Source organism: Pyrus communis, chromosome 11 (assembly GCF_041283825.1).
Source record: "Pyrus communis isolate YQ-2024b chromosome 11, ASM4128382v1, whole genome shotgun sequence".
In the NCBI taxonomy this organism is placed as follows: Eukaryota; Viridiplantae; Streptophyta; class Magnoliopsida; order Rosales; family Rosaceae; genus Pyrus; species Pyrus communis.
The window spans coordinates 24216771-24241489 of NC_142575.1; the positions used below are offsets into that span (position 1 = coordinate 24216771).

At 37.4% G+C, this 24719-nt stretch overlaps 2 protein-coding genes across 2 annotated transcripts; one reads left to right on the top strand and one right to left on the bottom strand.

Annotated features, from left to right (window-relative positions):
• Positions 1-3597: 3597 nt before the first annotated feature.
• Positions 3598-4192, bottom strand: LOC137741625 (stigma-specific STIG1-like protein 3). The gene has a single exon (XM_068481320.2). It carries the CDS (start codon positions 4119-4121, stop codon positions 3633-3635), a length of 489 nt encoding a protein of 162 aa, XP_068337421.1. The 5' UTR covers positions 4122-4192; the 3' UTR covers positions 3598-3632.
• Positions 4193-15148: 10956 nt separating this feature from the next.
• LOC137742252 (SWAP (Suppressor-of-White-APricot)/surp domain-containing protein) lies at positions 15149-20043 on the top strand. Its single transcript, XM_068482070.2, has 4 exons — positions 15149-15596; positions 16849-17000; positions 17448-18260; positions 18522-20043. Exons 1-4 carry the CDS (start codon positions 15308-15310, stop codon positions 19947-19949), a joined length of 2682 nt encoding a protein of 893 aa, XP_068338171.1. The 5' UTR covers positions 15149-15307; the 3' UTR covers positions 19950-20043.
• Positions 20044-24719: the final 4676 nt, after the last annotated feature.

Here is a 24719-nt window from a genome sequence, read left to right on the forward strand (position 1 = left end):
ATTTTTACTTTTCTTGTATGTCAGTTTAATTCAAATTCTTAAAATTGTATGCAATTCCAAGCAAAAAGCAGGAGGTTAATTTGAAGTAATTTTTTTTTTTCATAGAAATTTTTAGTTGTGTTGGATACAATACATGTTCTTAACGGCAAAGCAATGACCTCTTACGGGATGCCTAATACAAGAATCCTCCAAAATAATGCTGGTGGCATGTAGACTCATAGGTTCCACTGGCACCAACCAATGCAATACTATAGATCCATGCACGATAACAGGCCAATTCAACTAAATATTCATTGAATTTTTTTTTTCATTTAGTTCTACAATTTAGAAATATTTTTCTTCACTCGTAAGTATTTGTAAGTATGAGATTTCATGTTTGGCTCTTGTAAATGATGAGTTTGATACCAACTTATTATAATTAGTATATTGTAGTAAGATAATGTGATTTAATTTCTTATCACACAATTCTAAAAATTTAAACACATCCTACAACAATTTATATAAATAATTTGATATAAACCCAAAAAATGGACTTGCAATTATTTAGACAAAATTCGGCTTACTTTAAAAAATCAAAATGTTCCTAATAAACGCGTCTGCGTTCAGGTTTCTATCTAATTATAGAAAGTTTGAAGTGCCAAATGAGATTTTAAGAGTACTAATAAAATTCCCTATAACAAAACCAAAACATATTTCCTTACTTGTACAAGGACGAGAATTATTGAACAGTGAGTTTTGTAAACGGACGAGAACTTTTGAAAAATAATTTCTGTAAAGAACCGAAATGATCATAAATCAAATATCGAAAATTGAAAAGTTAGTTACAATTGTTCAATCAAATCCACGTGAATTCTATTGAAGTCAAGTTAACTCTCTTAAAATTCATGTCTTCATAACTCTGTAAAAATTTATCAAACTCCATATATAATACACACCCTAGTTACCTTCGTGTTCAAGACAATCCATAGATGGCAAATATCGCTACATCAACCTCATATATAGCAGACAAATATAAACATCTGTTTATCTTAGCTTTGCAGCTCAAACGAATTCGATTATAGAGTTCGATGTCCTTTAAATTGTCATTCCTATATATCGGCTTAGCAGCTCAAGACTGACCCTTCTTAGTTTTACGTTGTTGAAACTTTAAGGGTCTAAATATCCCGCTGAAAGTCGTACGTGATGATTAATTAGAACCTTATTATAAAAGTATTAGAGGGGACTTTTGGCATATGAAGTGCACGCCATGAAGTTTTGGTGATCAGGAATATCATGGAGTAAGATGCACCATATATAAGTGCGTCCTATAATATTGGAGGAAAATAGGGATTTTATTCACATGGCCAGAGTGTAGCTATTTCTTGTACTTTCAAACAGACACGTACCCCCTCTTATCAAATATTGTATTTGAGTGCCTTTTGTTGCTCGAGCATCCCACACATTCTTTATAATTTTAGTTAACAATTGATGAGTGCTACACATCTGGAGCATTTGTAAAGGACCTATAGATGATGAACACACATATATGTGCTTCGACCACAGTTCGCACCTCACTTATAAAATATGTATTTTCTCACTACTTTCATGTCCCATTCCAATTTGTTATCTATTTGAATTAGGAACGAGGTCCCTAGCTATATATATATATATATATATATATATATATATATAGCTGAAAAAGTTCATACTTTTTGGGTTTGTTTAATACGAGATCAAATCTTTTGTATTTATTTTGTGTGTGACTTTTTTGTAGCCTTTATCATTGATGATACATGTTAAGTTTATATGACAACAAAGTTAAGGAGTGTTAAATTTATTAACACGTATTAAACAATGAAAGAGGACACGGTGACCATTCACAATATAAGTGCAGCAGATAGTTGAACTCGTTTAATACTTGGTTGAATATTCTATTCCTCTAATAAGAAAGAAACATGTATGTTTAATTACTGTTTCTAGCTAGCATGCCAACTCTGATTTGAAATTCCAAGTTTATTTTCGTCATTCAAACATTGGATAGTTATAATTGAGTCGTTTGTTTGGATGGGAATGCCTAGTTCATGAGCATTTTTTGTGTTTGTATCCATCCATTGATGTGTCATGTTATTCAGTTACTGTATGCTGCTTGTGCCCAATTTTCAACACATTGAACTCACATCGTATCCATATTGTTTTTTCCCCTTATCATATAGGTAAATTCATAATCAATTTGAAATGCTAGGATATTAAATAACCATTCGGATACACATTATGCTTCCAATCCTCCATTAGCTGGATATCCCAGTCTTGTACAGAAAATATATATCTTTTTTCTTGTCGCGGAGAAGATATAATTATATGTGATTAATTTTCGGATAAATTTCTCAAGAGTTTGAAAACTAAAATTGAATTTCAACCCTAAAATTCAGTATTCCCGCGTATATATATTTCAATATTCCCAAATTTCAAATCTGAGAAATTCTTCAGACGTGAACTATACTTGTCCAGTTTGGCACGAGCACCATTTTTGGAGTAAAAAAAGCCATGTGCCTTATAAGCGACGTTTCTGGGAAAATGTTATGGCCCTTTGATCCAATGACTGTACGTACGTACTATATATGCACACCACCTGATATTAAAGCTGGATCTTGCTTGTTTTGTTTGCTTATCAAGTTATCACTTACCAAACAAATGGCCTGATAAAGATTAGCGCATGTATAGAGGGAGACTTTTGACTGGGCGGCACTTTCTAAATTCTTGCTTCTGATCCAAATTCATGCATCTTTTGTATATATATGCTGCTTACCGTGATGTCCTTACATAAATATTTAAAAAATGTTGATTGTTTCAAAGATAATAGAGTCTTTGCCACTCCAAAGATTGGTTAAGTAAGTTGCTGTTATAAAAAATGGATGTAGTTTTGACACTAGTTTCTCAATTTAAACCACCAATTCTAAAAACTTAAATTTTGGGATTTAGGAGCATAAGTATTTTGGGAAGAGCACAATTATTTTGGGATTGATGGGGTTAAAAAGATTTGCTCCCTATTTGGGTCTCCCTTCTTAGTTGAATTTTTTTTTCTTAATATAAGCGGCATTAAGACAATGAAAAATGAACACAGAACACGAAAACCTCATAAGCTAATAGAGAAACTAGGAGATTCAAATGAAAGGTGCCTCAGTTTTAAGACATTGGCTAGGGATGGAGGCGGGGTAAATTAGTTTTGAAATTATATATGTAAAAAATAAAATTAATAGTTTTGAAATTGTATATGTAAAAAATAAAATTAAGTCACCTATTAATTAACAAAGGAAAATGTTGTATAGAAAGGAATTAACAAAACCATGGACACCAAAGGAATCCCATATTATCTTCAAGAAGCAAACTTTACAGTGTCTCCATGTGTAGACTATAATTAGCAATACATCAGCTCTCTAACAAAAAATGTGGAAGTATATAATATAAATGCTATTGATTAATTCCAAGCTCATCACATTTTAAAATTCTTAAATAAAGTTATAACATTGAACATTACATTCAGAGAAAGCACTCAAAGACTGTATAATTATATATAATGAATTGAGAACTACCAATTTTTTTTTTTTTATTGTGGTTTTTATTGCATAATCAAATCAAATTATGGATCACCTTAATCACGCATAATTGCAAAGACCATATACACAGAACTGCCCCAACTTGCAGGGACTGTTGCATTGGCCACAATGCCTCTTGTCATAATTTGTGTCCACGCAACCCCCCCTACAACACGATTCAGTGTACTTGCACATCTTCTTGCATGCACCACAGTTGTGCTTGTCCTCGGACAAGTCCAGGCACTTGTTGTTGCAACACGTCGAGTTCTTGTAGCCCGGTGGTGTGTAGGCACATACCTCATTGTCTTTGTGGCAATGGTCAGCTGCTCTAGGGTTTCTGTCAACCAGATCCTTTTCAGCTAGGAAACGACTCACCCTCTTCGAAGGCAGTAGCAAGGTGTTTTCATCGACCTCCTGTTGCTCTTTCCACGAGTCGATGAAAGGGGTTTTTCCTTCTTCTATTCCATGACCGACCCTTTTCACGGTCATGAGAGTGATAGACAAAGCCATGGTTGTTGCTATGATCAATATAATCTTGATGACCTCCATGGCTTTGTCTCTTCTTTGTGTTTGTGTGTTTGCGGTTGTGTGGGTGAGAGAGAGAGAGAGAGAGAGAGAGAGAGAGGGGGGGGTGAGATGGTGGGGTGGAATACTTAGGGTTTATAATAGCTAGCAAGAGAGGGGTTGACGCGGGAAAGGTGGTAAAAGCTTGGTTATGTGATGCAAAGAGTGCGGTCGAATTCTAGGCCCTAGGGCATATACTAGTATTACTTCTTAAAGAAACTTCATTGATTTGGGCACTCAAACCCTACACATTCCAAGGGCACTCTTCATTTTGAATAAGGCAATGTACTTGCATATTTTGAACCATACTTATTAATGTGACAAATGATCGATGTTTATTCAGAATTAAACTAGTGTAATTATTGAATTTATTTGTCATATAATGCATATCTTAAAGTATAATTAAATTGGTTACCTACATGCAACTGTGTTACATGTACATACAAAAATTTCTTGTCCAAGCTAGTGTGGTTCAAAATTAAGATCAACCTATGCTCTCTAGCATTCTTCTTCACATCCAAGTGATCTCATTCTGCAAATGCCACAACCATAAAAGTCAAAGGGCAGTCATGACAATTCACTACCCTTGATCCCCTTTGACCGTGGTGGTGCCCCGGCGGTAATGTGCTGCAACAAGTGAGCCGACCTGAACAAATGTAGGCATGCTGGGAGGGGAAGCAAAGGGGATTGGCCATTAATGAAATGATATAACACAACGAAGCAACACAGATCGTCTAAATGTTATGTTGTGACGTGTCCTTTTGGACTTTAACTTTAGCTTTAAGAACGTCTGCGTACATATACAGCTGATTATTATTATTTATCAAAAAATTAAACTTGTGTTAATGCAATTATACAAGTTAACTAGCTCTCAAGGTTTAATATTTCTACCCGCGTTTATTCCGTCATTATAATGAAATTATAACAGCAGTTGACGGAAAATTTTCACATAATTTATTATTTCCTGTTTTTAAAATCATGTGTTTTGATTATTGTCTACGAGTTCATCATCAAGGTTGTTTCGTTATTCATGAATCTTCTGGTTTACAACGAAGAATTGTGGAAGATACCTATAGTAGCTAGCTAGATAGCTGGCTTGCAAAGCGATCAGCTAGGGAGTATAGGTTTAGTGATAACTTGATTTATTAATACAATATTATGTAAGTAAAAACTTATATACGATATTGAATTATTAGATCAAGATGTTATAATGACGATGAATTCGTTCCATATACGCATGTAAGTCCTTTTCAAGGAACATGCAAGCTCCAATACAATTTCCTAAATCCAAAACATTAAACCTATGGAAGCCTCACGTTTCTTGTAGTAAAGACAAGTTAGCTACTTAATTAGTCCAATCAAATTCTTTGATATCTTCAAGCCTTAATTTTTTTTTTTTTTTTGAAACGCAAGTCCCAAATTGTATGTGATCGATTCTTTTACTTTTTATTTCTCCCTTTTTGTAGATTTTTGCCATGTTAAAATATGTTTTGTCTTGCCACCAAAAAGAGAAACTATGTTTGTATTGAGCTTACATATATTCATAGAAACTCAACTATTTAAAGGGTGACTGTCGCTTAGTATTACGGTCCAATGATATTTTTTTTTTACTTGTAAGTAGGAGGTCTTAGGTTTAATTCTTGCTAAAGGCAAATTCGAACCACATTATTGCTAGCCCATTGTGAGGCTTAGCCAAATCCTCCACCCCTTCACCCCTTAGTGTAGATAATATCCTTTGTTCAACCAAAAAAAAAAAAAAAACTATTCAAAGGGTGACTTAAAAAACAAATAGTTTGAATTATCGTGCAACATTACATGATGAGAAGTAAGCTGAGAAGCTGAAACAAAAATATTCAAATGAGAAGTTTGATGACATTCCCTTCAATATTGACAATATGAATTTAAATTATTTTAGTTAGGTTACAGTTACATTCTTATAAACTTCTATATTTTGAAATTTCAAATAGAGATTTTGAATTTGAAATAGAGTTATAGTTTCAAGTTTCAACAAGAATTGATTTTACAATTGATTATTATGTTTTTTATTTTTTGTATCTAGAATAGCATTGTGTTTAGGCTACAGTTTGTATCTGATATAGGCTTGACCTGTGTGGTTGTGGAAAGAGGAAATGGATCCTCTCCAGATCCCTTCCATCAAATCCTCACGATCCACCAATTCAATCATTTGAAATTTGATCTAACGGTTAAAAACAGGGGGTCTTATTAAAAATTATAATAAATTTAACCGTTTGATCAAATTTCAAGAGTTCGGATTGGTGGGCCATGAGGACTTGATAGAAGGGATCCGGAGAGGATCCCTTTCCGTGGAAAGCAATTCAGGTACAGTACTTGCAGCGGAGTACAGTGAAGATTTTTTAGCGTTCGACCTCTGGTGGATGATGCCAAGTTGCTGGCTTTCTAGGCTGCCTAATATAAGTTTGTACTTGAGATTTGTTAATTTATAATTGCAATTGTTCTATTATTAAAACAAAATGTGTAAGAGTATCTTCAAAGAAGATATTAAAATATTACATAGAATACCACTGTGCATATTTGACATCAAGAATCTATCCAATCGAAATGTTATTTATTGACTAGATTTGAAGGCTTTGTAATAAGGAATCAAATTTGACATCAATGTCTAATTTATTTTTAATTCATTTTAATGATGGGCTCCTTATTCCAATAACATTTCAACCAATAAAATTTTTGTATCAACATTTTTTTATAATTACAATCATTTAAAGCTCTATTTAAATAAGAAAATAACATTTTATAATTCGGTTGAAGAAATATAAAATTTGACAAATAACTTCAGATTGCCACATCAGTCATCAATTGTTATTTGACTCTTATAATTTGATATTTCTTTTGGAGATGGTGTAAGATCCCACATTGTCCAGGGGAGTGATCCTTATATGTATATTCCTATCCCTACCTAGCACGAGGTCTTTTGGGAGCTCACTGGCTTCGGGTTCCATCGGAACTCCGAAGTCAAGCGAGTAGCGCACGAGAGCAATCCCATGATGGGTGACCCACCGGGAAGTTCTCGTGTGAGTTCCCATAAACAAAACCGTGAGGGTGTAGTAGGGGCCCAAAGTGGACAATATCGTGCTACGGTGGTGGAGTCGAGCCTGGGATGTGTTGAGGGCCTGGGCGGGGATGTGATAATTTGGTACCAAAGCTTAACCCTGGCCGTGGTGTGTCGACGAGGACGTCGGGCCCCTAAGGGGGGGGTGGATTGTAAGATCCCACATCACCTAGGGGAGTGATCCTTATATGTATATTCTCATCCCTACCTAGCACGAGGCTTTTTGGGAGCTCACTGGCTTCGGGTTCCATCGGAACTCCAAAGTTAAGTGAGTAGCACGCAAGAACAATCCCATAATAGGTGACCCACTGGGAAGTTCTCGTGTGAGTTCCCAGAAACAAAACCATGAGGGTGTGGTAGGGGCCCAAAGCAGAAAATATCGTGCTACGGTGGTGGGGTCGAGCCCGGGATGTGGTGGACCCCAGGCCGGGATGTGACAGATGGTTTAACATATATTTATATAAAGTTAGTAAGCAGAGAATTAACTAATATTAAAAAAATTAAATAGAAAATATGGTGTGCATTTAATGCCTTAAATAGGTAGCATACTGCCTTTTATGATGCACTATTTAGTGTCGTGATTGCAAATTTATATAATTAATTGCGTGCAAATGCATGCCTAAATGAAATAGGCCTTTTGCAGCATGAGTTTTTATGGCTCGCCTACTGTGTGTCGCAAATGTTTTATGTGTACCATAAAAGGCTAATTTTGTTGTAATTTGGGTTCCACTAACATGTCATGTCACATGTCACACAACCAACGTAGTTGAGAGAACTAAATTGTCTATGCCACATTAGCACAATCAACAGACCTTTTAGCTTATTTGATGGAGTAGAGTAAAGTGGGACATCGATGATGAATGTAGGTGTTAAAGGGAGACAATATAAAGTGTAAGGGTTAAGTGGGACATGGAGGAAGACCGCATGTGGTAAAGTGAGACAATATATAGTGCATTGGTAAAGTGGGATACGGAGGAAGAGCATAGATGGTAAAATGAGACAATATAGTGTAGTAGGTAAAGTAAGACTTGGTAAATACTACATACGTTATAGCTAAAAATAGCCGACATTATATATTATGTGTGTTTGTGTGTGTGTGTGTGTGTGTGTGTCTAGGTATTCTAATTAATTATTTTGAAGTACATATGCATTGGTAGATCAAGAATTCCAATGCCAGGTGATCCGAATGTTGAAGTTCTAAAAGTTCCAACATTGACCATCTTTCTAAACATAATTAGTTTTTTTTTTTTTTTTTTTTTTTTTTTGTTTGATGAAAGCTCGACGGTACGAGGGGAATTTTATTGATAACGAAAAAAAAGTTACACCTAGTTACAGGGGGACATAAACCTAACCCCTCATAATACAAGAAAAATGGATAAAAAGTACATGAAAAAGAAGGAGGGACGTAAACCTTACCCTTCTAGAAATGCAAACAATAAATATACAAGAAAAATAGGGGGGAGATTAAACCTAACCCCTCTAAAACCAAATGTAAAATTCTAAACCTGCAAAACAGATTAAGCAACATCACAAGGTTAAGAAAAAACAGAACAAGAAAGTGAGTCAAACATGTATGCTGATATATAGATTAATTTGAGAAACGGTAGCCAGGAAAGTCAGCACAGTCTAAAAACAAAGCAGCATGAGTTGCCAAAGGAGGGGAATCATGCCATACTAAAATTAGAGAAGACAAGCCCATATTAGCAAAATTGTCCGCAACAACATTTCATTCGCTATATATGTGAGAGGCGTAGAAAGTCATCTTCCGAATGTGATCCAAACAAATAGACCATTGCGTACTAAGAGGCCAAAGAGAATCAAAATCAGTCGATTGGAGAGCAGAAATAACACTAGAAGAGTCACTTTCCAGCCAAAGGCAATGCCATCCCTGCTGATATGCAAACTTTACATCAATAATAATTGTTGATAATTATGCAAAGAAAGAGTTGTGATGACCAATCCCTTGGTAGAAGCCACCAAGAAATTGACCATAACTATCCATGAAAACTCCTCCACAAGCTGCATGACCGGGTTTCCTTTGGATAAACCATCTGTATTAAGTTTAATCCAAGGAAGCCAAGGAGAAGACCAAAGCATAGGAAGAATAGTTGGCACCTTGCGAAGGATAAGCTGGATCCCCAAAGAAGAAATGATACAAGTGTCAAAACCTTGAGAATAACCAGGAATAAACTTCCCATCATGAAAGATCCCAGAATTGATAGACATGCAAAGACGACGAAAATAGATTGGGCGACCCTAAAAATGAACTTATTTCAAGCTTTCCAAATAGCTGAAAGAGTAGAAAGACCCACAAAAATCCAGATATTGTGCAACTGTTCGGAAAATGGCTTACGTACGTAGGCATCCCAAAAAACAACCAGAGAATCTGAAAAAAGACAAAGAGGTACCAAATTGACATGCTAGCCACCTCCAAAGCTACATAGATATCCAAAAACCGAAGAAAAGATGAACAGTAGATTCCTTATAATTATGACATAAACAACAAATAGATGCCAAAGAAATACCCCGTCGCTGAAGTGCACCTTCAGTAGGAAGTTTGTCATGAAGAAGCCACCAAACCAAAATAGACAGTTGAGGTGGGATAAAATGTTGCCAAATAACCTTAGCCCAAGCACAATCACTATGCTTTCGTCGAATAAGATGATAGCCAGAAGAAAAGGAAAATTTCCCAGTTAAGGCTCCCAGATCAATTTGTCATCCTCTACATTTAAAGGCAAAGGTAAATGTAGAATTTGCTGCACTACTGAAGGAAATAATTTACAAAATAATCTGGCAAATACCAACTTTGAGCTTCAATAACATTTGAAACCCTAGGAAGAACTGTAGGTGTAATGATTGAAGATAGTAAAGAGCCAATAATCAGGTTATCCAACCACTTGTCAAACCAAAAGGAAACTGACTTCCCATCCCAAATAACCCAACAACTATTATTATTCAGAATAGGCAAAACGTGCTTCAACTCATGCCACACAAAAGACCGAAAATAGATATCTTGTTTTTTTATAAGGTGCAAGAAGGAAACGTTGATGAGCAAATAAACCCCACACAAAAGAAGATTGTAAAGCATCCCAGCCAAAACTAATCAAAGCAGTTAAATCCCAAAGACCAAGGCCACCTTCATGCTTAGGTCCACACACCATACTCCAATCAACAGTTACTAGTTTTCGTGAAGCCAAGTCCCCTGGCCATATAAAATTTTGTGCAAGCAGAAAGATGCTTTAAAAGGCAAATAGGCCATTTATAAATTGAGAAGCTATGGAGAAACAAATTTTGATAAACAGATTGCACCAATTGGAATCATTAGCCATTGAGAGAAGTTTACCCTTCCAACCTAAAAGACGAGTTTTAGCCTTATCCACCAAAGCTTCACATCTCTATTTTCTATCAAATTTAGTTCATATGAATAAATAAAGAATAAGCTCACATGTGCCAAAATCAACAATGCTCAACTGGGTTTGTAAATTAAATTAAATTGGGAGTTAAACATTAGGAAAGGCAAAAGAGGTTCTCGGGCTTGTAGCGTATAAGATAAAGAGAAGTTTTTTAAAATCTTTTTTAATTGCCTTGACTCAAAATGACATCCTTTTGGTCATGTCATTTAAAAAGAAATAGGGGTGTGTTTGTTTTCCTTCACTAGGCTTCTTTAGATAGAATTGGACTAAGGGTTAGTATAGTCTCATATTTGCTACCTATAGGGAGTATCTTTAATAAGATTGTGAGGGACTCGTCTCGACTAATTCCCTCTTTAGATGGTCTTAACTAGACCCCTCATAAAGCAAAGGATTGCTAAGACCACCGCTTCGCCAAAACCTGCTTCACTTTGTCTGCTTTGTCTTCACTTCGCCTTTGTTTTCGCTTCGTCGAGCCTCCCAACTCGCCGCCATTGAAGCACCAAGCTTTTCTTCTTCATCAGCTTGTAATCAACCGATTTAGCAACTACCTCGTCCTCCTCCTTCTCCAAAGCTTTCGAACTTGCAAAAACTAGATTGCTCAGAGAAGGACCTCTATTGTTGATTGCTTAAGCTTCTTCAACCGAGTTTACGATTGGATTTCAAAAGTTTGATAGAGGAATTTCCAGCTCCAAAAAGGGTAGCAATGCCCTACTCCACAAGTCCAACTCCACGCTATGTCCTTCACCAATCCCTCTTCTAGCTCTACCAGCTTGTTAATCAGGTTTGTATTAATAGGGTTTGATTAAATTTTGCTAATTTGGATTAAATTTCATTAATGTTTGAATTAAAATGTGGATTTTTGGATTAAAATTTGGAATATGGAGTGGATTATGTAGTTAATTTGCAATTTCCCCTTATGGCTATTTTGCAATTTAGGATCTGATTGTGGGTTGGTTAGTTTATGATGTTGTTGAATGTAATTTCGTTGTTGTGATTGTTCAAATACAGTCCAATTTTCATTGATTTTCATTATCTTAATTATTAGTCCGATACAGTACTAAACGTTAACTTAGTATTCTAAGCCAATCCAACTTATATTGTCCTTGAAAATCGTACCATCTGAGATAGTCAATGCAATAAACGCATCCTAGAATTAAAACCTCTTCTTCTTCGTTTATAACCTACTACCTGGATATCCATGGAGACCATGGAGATAAGGACCTCTATCACCACCACCCAACCCATCGGAGAGTCCCCAATGGTCAATCACAAGTACTTCTCTCGGCATTTGAAGGGTCTTGGGACCACTTGGGTCCCTATGTGAATCCGTCCCTATACGTATGAGTGTATATATATTAACTTGGGGCAGAATCGAGTCGCATTTGTGTTCGTGTTATCTATTAATAGTGTCATGTTCGTGTCACGCAAGTTGATATAAAATTAATATTACGAAAAGACCATACTCGTACTAGTCATAAGAAAAGAGAATAAATTATAATAATTTGTGAGCATTTATAATCTTCCAAATTTCAAACCATGTTAATTAACCCGCAAATTTCACTTGCGACTAGACTTTCTGATGGTTATGGTTACTTGCATTAGCTTTTGACCAACATGTACTTGTATTGTAAGGCAACATAGCATAAAATATTCATCTATCTGCGTGTGTGTGTGAAATGCCATATTTGAAAGGCAATAATTTATATGACTCAGTTCTCCATACAAGGAATATTCAAATCGTTTTGCACATTGTACCACTTTTATCGGTTCCAACGATTTGAAGGTCAAGATCCATCTCCTTCTAGAGGCCTAAAATCTTGATTAATCACCTTCGAAGTCACAAAATATAATCTTGATTAATCCCATATACTTGTGCTGCATATTTGGCTATGTACATGGCCCAGGCTTTTAAAGTACGGAAAACATGTTTCTTCAATTTCTCAACGAATTAAGCTGCCCGGTATAGAAGCTAAAATCCCAAAACCATACGAATCACGCACACACAAATATTACTTTTTTTTTTTTTTTGTGTCAACATATATTACATTATTCAACATGAATCACACACATTCGTTTTCTTTGTACACATGTGATGATGCATCACAATAAAAAAGACCATGAAAACATTTGGTTGGTTTGGGTTGAGTTGTAAACTTCGAAGATGTAGTTGCGGGTAAAAACCCGACCAATCGCTTACTAGGTGAGTTGTATTCGATTGGATTGGATTGAAGTATTATTAGTCCGATTAAAACTGACCAACCCGAATGTCAATCATTCTTAAACATGCATATATGTTACATAGAATTATTGTCACATCCCGGCCCGGGACGGATCACTTCCTAGGCCCGCTCTACCATCGTAGCACGATATTGTCCGCTTTGGGCTTACCATTCCCTCACGGTTTTGTTTTTGGGAACTCACGAGCAACTTCCCAGTGGGTCACCCATCATAGGATTGCTCTGTGCATTACTCGCTTAACTTCGGAGTTCCAACGGAATCCAAAGCCAGTGACTTCCAAAAGGCCTTGTGCTAGGTAGGGATGAGAATATACATATAAGGACCACTCCCCTGGGCGATGTGGGATGTCACAATCCACCTCCCTTAGGGGCCCGACGTCCTCGTCGGCATACACGCAACCAGGGTTAGGCTCTGATACCAATTGTCACATCCCGGCCCGGGGTGGATCACTTCCTGGGCCCGCTCCACCACCGTAGCATGATATTGTCCGCTTTGGGCTTACCATTCCTTCACGGTTTTGTTTTTGGGAACTCACAAGCAACTTCCCAGTGGGTCACCCATCATGGGATTGCTTTTGTGCCCGCTCCACCACTGTATCACGATATTGTCCGCTTTGAGCTTACCATTCCCTCACGGTTTTGTTTTTAGGAACTCACGAACAACTTTCCTGTGGGTCACCCATCATGGGATTGCTTTCGTGCACTACTCGTTTAACTTCGGAGTTCCAAAGGAACCCGAAGCCAGTAAGCTCCCAAAAGGCCTCATGCTAGGTAGGGATGGGAATATACATATAAGGATCACTCCCCTGGGTGATGTGGGATGTCACAATCCACCCCTTTTAGGGGCCCGACGTCCTCGTCGGCACACATAGGACCAGGGTTAGGCTCTGATACCAAATTGTCACATCCCGGCCCGGGGGGAACCACTTCCCGGGCCTGACTCTACCATACCACGATATTGTCTGCTTTGGGCTCCAACCACGCCCTCACGGTTTTGTTTTTGGGAACTCACACGAGAACTTCCCGATGGGTCACCCATTCTGGGAATGCTCTCGCGCGCTACTTGCTTAACTTCGGAGTTCCCGTGGAACCCGAAGCCAGTGAGCTCCCAAAAGGCCTCGTGCTAGGTATGGATAGGAATATACATATAAGGATCACTCCCCTGGACGATGTGGGATGTCACAATTATACATAAAATTTAATAATTATTAAACACACTTGTTTATTTATACTTAAGTATAATAAAATTTAAGAAACAAGTAGTGACTCTACAATACTACGTTCACTTCACTTGAGCCTAATATAACATAAATTTTGGATTGTTAATCCCATCCTGTGGAACCCACCCAATCCACCTGCTTTGGAATTGTTTGGGTGGGTCATGTGGGGATATAAATTAACCACATCGAATATGAGAAAGACAATGAATTATTAACTCAATATGACAGATTTACCTTTTAATGTCATGAGCAGACCGCACACGAAACTCTAGTGGGCTAAACATCTGTTTGCCCTCTAGGTCTTTTGTTTCTTGGACATAAAATCATATACAAGATTCATTTTCTCCACTGATTATCTTAATTGCTTTGTCTGCTCTATTTGGCAGCTAAGTCGGGAAATATCATCAATTTGCTCCAATCTAATAGAGACGAGGAAGTCGTGTATGAGCACTAACCACATATATCTACAATCGACAATTAAATTTATGGAGTCACATGGAGAGCAAAACATGTTTGTTGAAATCATTTTCCAAATCTGGTTAAAAGAAAACAAGGGTTGAAGCCATTTTATTAGGTGGAGGTTTGATCAAACTAGTAAAAGCATGAGATCGAGGACATTTATGGTAGTCTTGTTTTCTTTAGCTAGATATCTAATCAAAAGGCTTCAGAATTTTTTTAACCTAAACAACTAATAAAATTATTTAATCATAAAGATAAGAGGTAGTGACACTATCGTAATTAAGTTTGGTAACAACGACAACTATTTCTTCATAAAACAAGCAACTATTTTTTCATAGCTAAATTTTATGAGGAAACAATTGTCACTACCATCAAATTTTAACTTAATTATAATACTACTCCCTTATTTTTGTCCTTATTCATAAAGTTTCATTAGGTGACTTTTGATTCATTGTGTGAACTGTGAAGCCATTTTCTTTAAAACTCACCCAAAAAAAAAAAATTAACAATCTTGAACCCAATTCGAGTCCGGTCGGGTTGGTTGGGTTCATACCCGATAAAACTGAACCGCAACCCAATTCTAGTCCGGTCGGGTTGCTGACATTCTATGCTTTCTCTTTGTCGAATCGCAGCCCTTGAAAAAAATCACAATTAGGGTTTCTCGCAGTTTGCTAAATCCTTAATCCGCATCTCCGCTCTCTCTCTCTCTGTTTTAGTGACAATTCCGTTCAAATTGGACGGTCGTAGCGAGATGGACATGGAGGTGGTGGGCCGCCACGCGCTTCTCTTCGACGACGACAACAACGCCTCGTTCGTCAACTCACCCGACGCCCTCGTCGAGTGGAACTCGCTCTTCATCGACCGCTACGATGTTCGCCACCTCCTCCCCAACCCTATGCCCCCTCGCACGCGCCGGCGACATCTCACGCGCTCATCCTCTTCGCCGCCGCCTTACCACGATGCCTCGCTCGAGTCGGAGCTCGATCAGGAGCGCTACCTCGATTTGCCGTTGCCGTCCGAAGAACAGGAACAAGAACAAGGTAAATTGTTAATCCCTCAGTTAAAATTTGTTAAACTTTGTATTGAATATAGTATGATTTCTGATAGATTCGCAAATCAATAGATTTGGTTTTCTGGATTTGTTACTATATATATATATATATTTGTTATTTGGTTTATGGGAAAATGAAAGAAAAAGAATTAAATAATGACCTTTTGTTTCAAGGGGATGTCAAATTAGCTGAAGTGAAATTGTTGCGTTAGTTGTAGGCTTTAGTAGATTAAGGTTCCATATTGTCGCCCTGATTTGTGTTTCACAAGGTTTTTATTAAAAGATTGAATGGAGTAGGCTTTTATGTGTGTCCTGGTAATCTGGTTTTAACTCGAATTCAGGAATACCTACAAAGTACTTGTTTGGGACATGAATACATGCAGATTGATCTGCCTAAGAAGAGCAAAGAAAGGGTTGTTAAGTGGTGTAGGTTATGAGTGTTAAACATTTCATTATTTTGCAAACAATTACTAAACGGTGGAACAATGAATGGTGATTGAATAAGTGTGGACTTTGTATTAGGAAGAAGTATCAGTGTTTGAAAATGAGTGCAGAGTAAATGGAGTTATGAAATTTACAAAACTTAGGATTAAAGGAAATGTAGATTTTGGTAGTGGCGTCTTTTGGGTTGGCTATCATTCAATGGTTTGGAGGTTAGTTTGTGGTCGGTTGTGTAACCATTAGAGTACTGCACTGTATGTTTGTTAGATCGATGATATTTATTGAAATGATCTGTTTGAGTAGAACAAAGAGGACCTCTTCATTTGTACTGAAAATGGAGAGGGTTGGTTCTTTAATGGAAAACTGTGGAATGCATAAACCCCCCAGAATTGGGAATATGATCCACTTGGACCTTAAGGTCTCGATGCGATGGAACTCTTGTTTTTTTATGGAAGTTGGAATTGGGTCAGATCCCTGAGGGTGTTCATCTCATTCCTTGTTTGCTTGGGTTGGGGGGAGGGGGAAAGGAGGGAGCAATAGTTTAAGACTATTATCGAGAGACATGTTTGGTCTCTTCCTTCTATCAATGTTTTGTTTTTTGCATTATTTTTTCAGTTTGTAGGATGGGACATAGTTTGCAACAGTTGCATTTATCAGAGACACAAGTAAGAATATTCCTCTCTAACTGTAGTCTCTCATTTATTTATATTTTCCCGGCGTGGTATATTAATGTCAGCTTTGGGTAAAATTGATGTGTGTAAGAATGATTTTGATTATTAAATCTTTATGTCTTGATATAGGTAAAGAACCAGAGCAGGCAGAGGCTGGTCGCTATCATTCTGTTGGATTCTCATATGGAAACCTAGATGAATTCACTGTGCAGAAGAATAATGATCCTGAGCCTGTTTTCCACCCAGCCTTTCCAGTGCCAGATATCTTAAGTCAAAACCTTGTAAGTATACCTCTCGTGTTTCTTATTTGTCAGTGTACAATTTCACATGACCTGGATATTATTGTTTGTTTGATAGTTAACAAATGTGGCCAGATGATAATTGCTAGGGTGCATGTGTTCTTCTAAGGCTTACCATGTCTAAGTTTCAGATACTCGGAGAAGGCATGCAGTTCTTGTGACACAAGGGGCTGTGCAGGTGGGATTAGGATTGTAGAAATGTATTGAATCTTTACTGCTTCTCACAAACTGACAAACTGGAAGAAATATATCTTGTTCGAGTTATGTTTCTTGATCCTTATGGTTATCTGGTATATATGAGTTTCTGAGGGTTTATCTTGGGTTTATTACTATGCTACTTACTTCTTTTTTGCTCTTGAGGTGATATCTACATTTGTGGAATATTGCTGTGTGTTGATTTTTTTTCTTTCCTTCTGTTTTTCCCCTCAGCCTCCAACAGAAAAGGTACATCAGATCATTGCAAGAACTGCTTTATTCGTTGCCAAGCATGGTGGGCAGTCAGAAATTATTTTGAGGGTGAAACAGGGAGACAATCCTACGTTCGGATTCTTGATGCCTGACCATTACCTTCATGCGTACTTTAGGTTTCTCGTCAATCACCAAGAACTATTGGAGTGTGACTCTGATGGAAAGCCTCTACTTGAAGAGAAGAGAGCTGACAGTGGACTTGATCAAACAGGTGGTGCGTTATCTTTGCTTGGTTCTGTATATGGTTCTGGAGAGGATGACGATGGTATAATTGAGGATGCACCTGAATTGAGAAAACTCAAGTCTGATGAAGCTATTAATTCTGCCAGTGCATCTGTTCCTGGTGTATCAGAACACCTAGAATCTTCTGGAAATGTAGCTGGGAAAACTGATGTTGTTTCTACGAGTCCATGTATTCCCAAGAAAGAGAAAGTTAATGTCATAAAACATAATCGCAGCATTACCACAGTTAAAGGTGGAGCTATTAGTGGTATGAAGAAAGAAGATGGTGCCACGGGATCACTATCTACTGCTGCCAATGACTCACAAGCTCCTGCTATGCCTAGCACATCCAAGGTTGAACTACCCATTTTGGAGCCACCAGCTGATCAAAAGAGAGTGGTTGATAAAATAGTTGAGTTCATACTAAAAAATGGTAGGGAATTTGAAGCTATTTTGATTGAGCAGAACTGTAAACAGGGAAGGTTTCTGTTCCTTCAGCCATCTAACCAGTATCATCCTTACTATTTAAAAGTTCTTCAAAAAGCCCAGGAGGTGTGTATCTGCAGAAACTAGTAATTTCTTTAAAGATTTTGTGCTATTTGATTATCTTTGTTAAGAATATAAGAGTTTTGAGTGCCTTTTTCTACCTGTTCTTATATTGCCTTATGATGCTTTTTTTTTTAATATTTTTAAATGCATATAAAGGTTATATCTACGTTGTGAAATTTTGTGTCCTTTGTTTTATGGACTCTGGCTGAATGATGGTCCAATGTTTCACATTACTGATATTTATGACTGGCCCTTTCTCTGCAGTCCAAGGTATCTGGCAAGGGCTTGGTTCCTGAGAAGCATGAGTCCGTGGGGCATGTAGTGGACAGTAAAGCTGCTGCAGAAGGTGATAATGTCTCTTCAGAATCTGCTGGTCATGATTTGCCATTTGATTATGACAGGAAAGAGAAATTTAAGATGGTAATCGGCAGCTCAAAGAAGGATGGAAATGGTCCACCTCCCAAAGCTAACGAGGGTCAGTCTGGCGTCAGCCTGGATGCGGTTGCAGCTATTCTCCAGGCAGCCACAAGAGGCAATAAGAATCCAGGTTTAGAGATGTTCCCAAAGTCATCAGGTGGTATAGGTCAACCTCCTAGCAGTGAGGGTGGGCAAAATTTGAGCTCCGGGAGTCTACATACATCTCAACTTCACACTTCTGTTCAAAAGGCAAATTATTCTGGGGAGCCTCACGTTCCCGTCCCTGTTGCCAAGGCCATTGCTGAGACGGCTGCTCTTGCAGCTGCAAATGAGGCAGACTCCTCAGAAGCATCCTTGACCAGAGAGCAGAAGTTGAAAGCGGAGAGATTGAAACGAGCAAAGATGTTTGCAGCTATGATAAAAAGTGGATCTGCACCGTTGAAAAATGAATCATTGCGTGGCTTATCGGTTGAACCACCAGAATCAGGGCTTTCCTCATCAGGTAATGTAAATCTTTCAGTCAAAGAAAGAGAAGGCAGTTCAGTTCCATTAGAAGCTGATATTTCAGATAAGGTTGAGGAGTTGCAGAAGAAATTTTTTGCCGATGAATGTAATGAGCGGCGTTCAAAGAGGAGCTACCGTTCCAAAAGGTATGAAGGAGAAGATGAACTTGACAATGATTTGCAACAAGAGAAAGAGGAAGAAGATAAAAGGGGTCACAAGAACTCTAGGAAGAAGCATCGGTCTCATCATTCTTCAGAACACAGTAGGGACAGGCATAAGCATAAAAGACGTCATAAGTATGACAGTTCTGATGACGAGAAGCATCGGCACTCACGGCGTAGGCATAAGAGAAATAGCTCTGATGATGAACTTCAGCCTCAAAAAAGGCGCAATCACGATCGCTCTGATAATGAGCATCGGAATTCTCGACGTAGGGATAGGCATAGTGACTCTTCTGAGGATGAGCACCAGCTTTATAGGCGCCGGCACAAGCACAGCAACTCTTCTGAAGATGAACATCACCACCGCAGCAGATCTGTAAAGCACAGGAAACCTGTGTCTGAAAAAGGAGCAGAGTTAGAAGAAGGCGAGATCTATACAAAGTCAGATCAATCAAGAGCTAGCGAGGGTGCTCATGCTAGTAGGGAAGCTTCCGTTGATATTTTGGAATCAAATCAAAACGGAAGAGCTTCATCGCAGACTTCGCAACCAACAGAGGTTTCCGATGAACTTAGAGCTAAAATCCGTGCTATGTTGATGTCAACTTTGTAGAAGGGGCACCGTTCTAGTTTTTCTTTTGTTGTAAGAACAGTTACGAGTTTGTCACGATTGTATCTCTATCTTTAATGCTAGTATCAGTTAATTATTTCCAAGTTCCAACTGCAGAAGACGAACAGTTTATTTTATAAGAATCAATCTTTATCATTTATTTTATAAGAATCAATCTAGTCTACCAAGTACTTTGACTTTTTAAACATTCTTCGTTGTTCGATTTCTAGGGTATAACAGTTTATTTTATAAGAATCAATCTCTATCATTTATTTTCTTAACTAGTTAGTAGTCCTGAACTGTTGAAGAAAAATCACTTCGTATGCTAGAAAACGGTTTGGGCCTCGAATATGAGATCTTTCTCATAAAAATGAAGTGGGTGACATGTCGTTAGGCCGTTTCTGTAGACACGGTGGTGAGGCAAATAGATGGAATTTGTATTCCATCACATGGTTTTAACCAAGTTCATTGCAGGAACACTCCTAACATTCCTAACATTTTGTCTTTGAAGTTGTATTTCTAAAATTTAATCTAAATTATAGAAACGAGAATTCAAACTTTGGAACACAGGGGGCACACTGCCATGGCCCATAACAACCCAATTTACTTTCTTATAAAAACATTCAGAATCAAGGGTGTTTTGCTTCGTATTGTTTTGTCCTTGTGTGGAATCTTAGTCGACTTTAACTTGATTAATGTAGATTCTATCTCTTTTTTCTTTCACTTATATTAGAAACACAATAGGTTAAGGGAAGTGTTATTAGCATTCCAAAAATCTTATTCTACACTCCTCACAAGTGTATTTTTCTTTCCAAATATAGAAAGATTGGAATGTAGAATGAGATTCTTGGAGTGCTAATAACAATTCCCTAGGTTAAAAGATTAGTGTTAAAATAATTGAAATTCAATTAGTCATTCCATATGATTAAACACTAACCAAAGTTGATTAATTGTGTCCTATTGAAGTTGAAGCACGTACGTATGTTGTCAAGTGTAAATTCAAAGCGAAGTTCCACTTTCTAAACCAAACCTATCACCTCATAAAAAAATAAAAAAAAGCTCTCTTGATCATAAAGACCTAACAATTTCTTACATGATTCGTTGACATGACACATAAAGGATACGAAAATAACGATTTTTGAGTTAACACGATAACTAATTGGGTTGTTATCGAGTCACACTAGACCTGACATTTTGGATCCGACCAGACCCGACCCGTTAATATTAGTATTTGGGTGGATGCTTAATGGGTTGGATCGCTAACGGGTGAACCTGTTAACAACCCGTTAAATAACGGGTCACTTTGGGTCAACCTACTAGACCCGTTAGCATCCGTTAGTTGATGATGTTTGAGTAATTTCAATAAAGTCTTAACAACAACAAAAAAAAACTCTATGATGATTCTCGTTTTGCACTGTGCCACTCACTCTTTGCTTTCGGCTCTCTACCCTTTCGTCCCTTTGCTTCAGGCCTTTGGCTCTTTCTCGCTCTTTGGTCTCTCTCCAATCTTTTATTTTCTCTCCATTTTCGAGTTTTTTTGCTGTACCATTTATGTTACTGAAATTTAGACTTAATTAGTATTCTTTCCTTTCTAAACTGTAAGTAATATAAGCTTCTGCTTGTTTAATTGCATTCAGCCTTATGCTTCTGCTTGCTTTGCATGTTTCTCATTTAATACTTTACTCTTGCTTAAACAGTTCTATACGTGATTAACAAAGAGATGATTAGTTGCTTTACATGTTCATCCAAACGATGTACTTCTTTGATCTTCCTGTAGAAATTTTGTACTTATAATCTCATTTATCCTTGTAGGTTTACATATCCAAGTCAGCACCCTTTTAGATATGCACCCCCTTTACTATATATCAAAGTCTGTACCCTTTTCACTAGATATCCAAGTCATCATCCTTTTATACATCCTTGTAGTTAATGTGTAATTGAATTGGAATGCTTTAAAAAAAAAAAAAAAATGTTAACTGGTGAAACGGGTAACTTATTAATTAACGGGGTTGAGTTCAGGTGACCCGTTAGCTTAACAGATCAGACTGAACCCGACCCAAACTCGATAAACTCGATCCGTTTACACGTCTAGGTCATACGATAATAACCCATTAATAAATGATCCTTAACAGGTTTACACGAAGGTGACATGTGAGTAACTTGTTTCGACATGCTAAGAAAAAAGTTATTTTGATGATTTTAATTTTTTAAATTACTAAAAAAACTTACTATGAAATACAATAGACATAGTGTGTATGTATATATTGTATTATTATTCTATATAAATTTAAAAAAATCAAGTTTTATTTATTTATTTTTATAGTTTACTATAGGCAAAGAGTGAGATTAAAAAATCATAAACACATTAAAAATAAAAGTATCAAGTAATTGAAAAATACCAAACTGTTGTGGTTTATTTTATTTGACAAGGGAGAGAGGAGCGGCAACAGAGAGAGATTAGAGAGCGAGATGTGTTTGTAGGGTTGTTTAAAGGATATGTTATTCCTCCTACGCAGTGCCTTTATTTATAGTAATAAGGGATGAAAGAATCATTCTCCTCCAAGGAATACAAGTCCTAATAAAGAAGAATAACTAGTATCAAATCTAATCTAGGATTTACACAATCACACTTTAATACAATGTTTATAACACTCCCCTTAAGTGTGTAAATACTCAACTAAATTCGGCATCAGGTAGAGTTGAGGAAATTGACTCGTCAACATTGATTCTGGGAACACGCTAGTCTAAAACAAATAATGAACTTGCATCTAGAACTTAGTCTCACAAAAAAACCCAATGGCTATGGTAAAACCCATAGTCTAAGGAAAAGTGCGTGAGAGAATGCAAAGTCAAATGAAACGTCTACGAGACGTCATCAGAGATATAATCAACCCAAGGTGGGTGCCTACCTCATTAGGTAGCAAAACTCCAAAAGGAAAAATACTCCTAATCGAAGGTAAGAAAAAGTACATTAAGATCAATCAAGTGTACTTCAGGATACTCCCCTGAGTTTGACATAATTCCAAAGAGAACTAGCAATGTTACAACTCAGAAAGCTTACGCATACCTATTCCTTGAATAAGCTTTTGAAATGTCACCTTCGGTAGTGATTTCATGAAGAGGTCCGCCAGGTTGTCTTGTAAACAGATTTTTGTGACTTCAATCTTCTAATACTTTTGCTGTTGATGTGAGAAAAAGAATTTCAGCGCAATGTACTTGGTGTTGTATCCTTTGATGTAACCCTTCTTAAGCTATTCGATGCATGCTGCATTATATTCATAGATCTTCTAGTGTTTGCGTGTCGGTGCGTTAATGTATCTTGTCAAAAGATTAACAATGAAGAAGATGTCGGGTTTAATGTATTGAGCTAAGTACAATAAATCGCCTATTACACTTAGATAAAGAACTTCAGGTTCCATAATCTCTTCTTCATCCTCCTTCGAACAAATGGGATCTCGTTTTGCATCTAGTGATCGAACGACTATAGGAGTACTCGAAGGCTTCACTTTATCCTCATTAAAAAGGCGCAACACCTTCTGTGTGTGGTTCGATTGATGTACTAAGATTTCATTCGAATGGTGCTTTATCTCGAGACCAAGACAATATCCAGTCTTTCCTAAATCTTTCATCCATTTTTGCAGATGAATTTGTAGCTGGAATATTTGATCTTGTCAACCGCGCTAGATCTGTGAAAGCATCTGGCATGCTCTGAGCTACGCTCTAAAGATCTAATATGCGCTGCACTTTAATTTCAAATTGAACAGTGCGGGAATCTAAATGAGACAAAGTGAGAGTCGTCCACGATAATTTACGTCGTTCTTATCTCCCCCTAACGACGGGAATACTGTCTCATAGAAGTGACAATCTACGAAACGAGCTCTAAAAAGATCACCTGTCAAAGGTTCTAAGTAACGAATAATTGAAGGAGAATCATATCCGACATAAATTCTCATCCTTTATTGAGGCCCTATTTTTGTACGTAAGGGAGGCAAAATTAGCACATAGACTGCAAAAAACGTGCAAATGCGATATGTTGGGTTCGTATCTGGTAACCAACTGAAGGGTGTTATATGGTTGGGTCACAACAGGCCCTAGGCGGACCAACATCATTGCGTGCAATATTCCATGGCCTCAAGCAGTGATCGCGAGCTTGGTATGTATAACTAACGATCAAGCAATCACTTATAAACACTTAATGAATGCCTTTGCCAGGCTATTCTAGGTGTGAACATCGGGTACATGATGTTCAATTTCAACCCTAATTGACATGCACTAGTCATTAAAAGTTTTAGATGTGAATTCTTCAGCATTATCCAATCGAATAGATTTAATCGAATAATCAAAGTGGTGAGCCTTGAGCTTGATAACTTGAGCCAACAATTTGAAGAAGGCAGCGTTCATTGTGGACAACAAGCACACGTGTGACCAACATGTGGAAGCGTCAACCAATACCATAAAGTATCTAAATGGTCCAGATAGAGGGTGAATCGGTCCACAAATATCTCTTTGAATCCTTTATAGAAAAGTAGGAGGATTCGAGTGAATCTTGTCATAAGAAGACTTAATAATAAGCTTTCCCATAAAGAAGGTTTGGCATGCGATTCCTTGAATCGAACCTAAAATTCGGGTTAGTGGATGCCCATATGAAGATTTGAAGATACAGTGCATCGCTGTTCATCCAAGGTATCCCAAACGATCATGCCAAAGTGTAATTTCGTGCATGGTCCTTGAGGTAGGGCCGGCCATACAATGGCTCTTTATAGGGCGTATGGT

Excerpts from the sequence above, each read along its gene's own strand:
- LOC137741625 (XM_068481320.2), bottom strand. The coding sequence starts at position 4,121 with ATGGAGGTCATCAAGATTATATTGATCATAGCAACAACCATGGCTTTG.
- LOC137742252 (XM_068482070.2), top strand. The coding sequence starts at position 15,308 with ATGGACATGGAGGTGGTGGGCCGCCACGCGCTTCTCTTCGACGACGAC. Across the intron at positions 17,001-17,447 it reads ATATCTTAAGTCAAAACCTT|CCTCCAACAGAAAAGGTACA; the intron begins GTAAGTATACCT and ends TTTTCCCCTCAG. Across the intron at positions 18,261-18,521 it reads TTCTTCAAAAAGCCCAGGAG|TCCAAGGTATCTGGCAAGGG; the intron begins GTGTGTATCTGC and ends CTTTCTCTGCAG.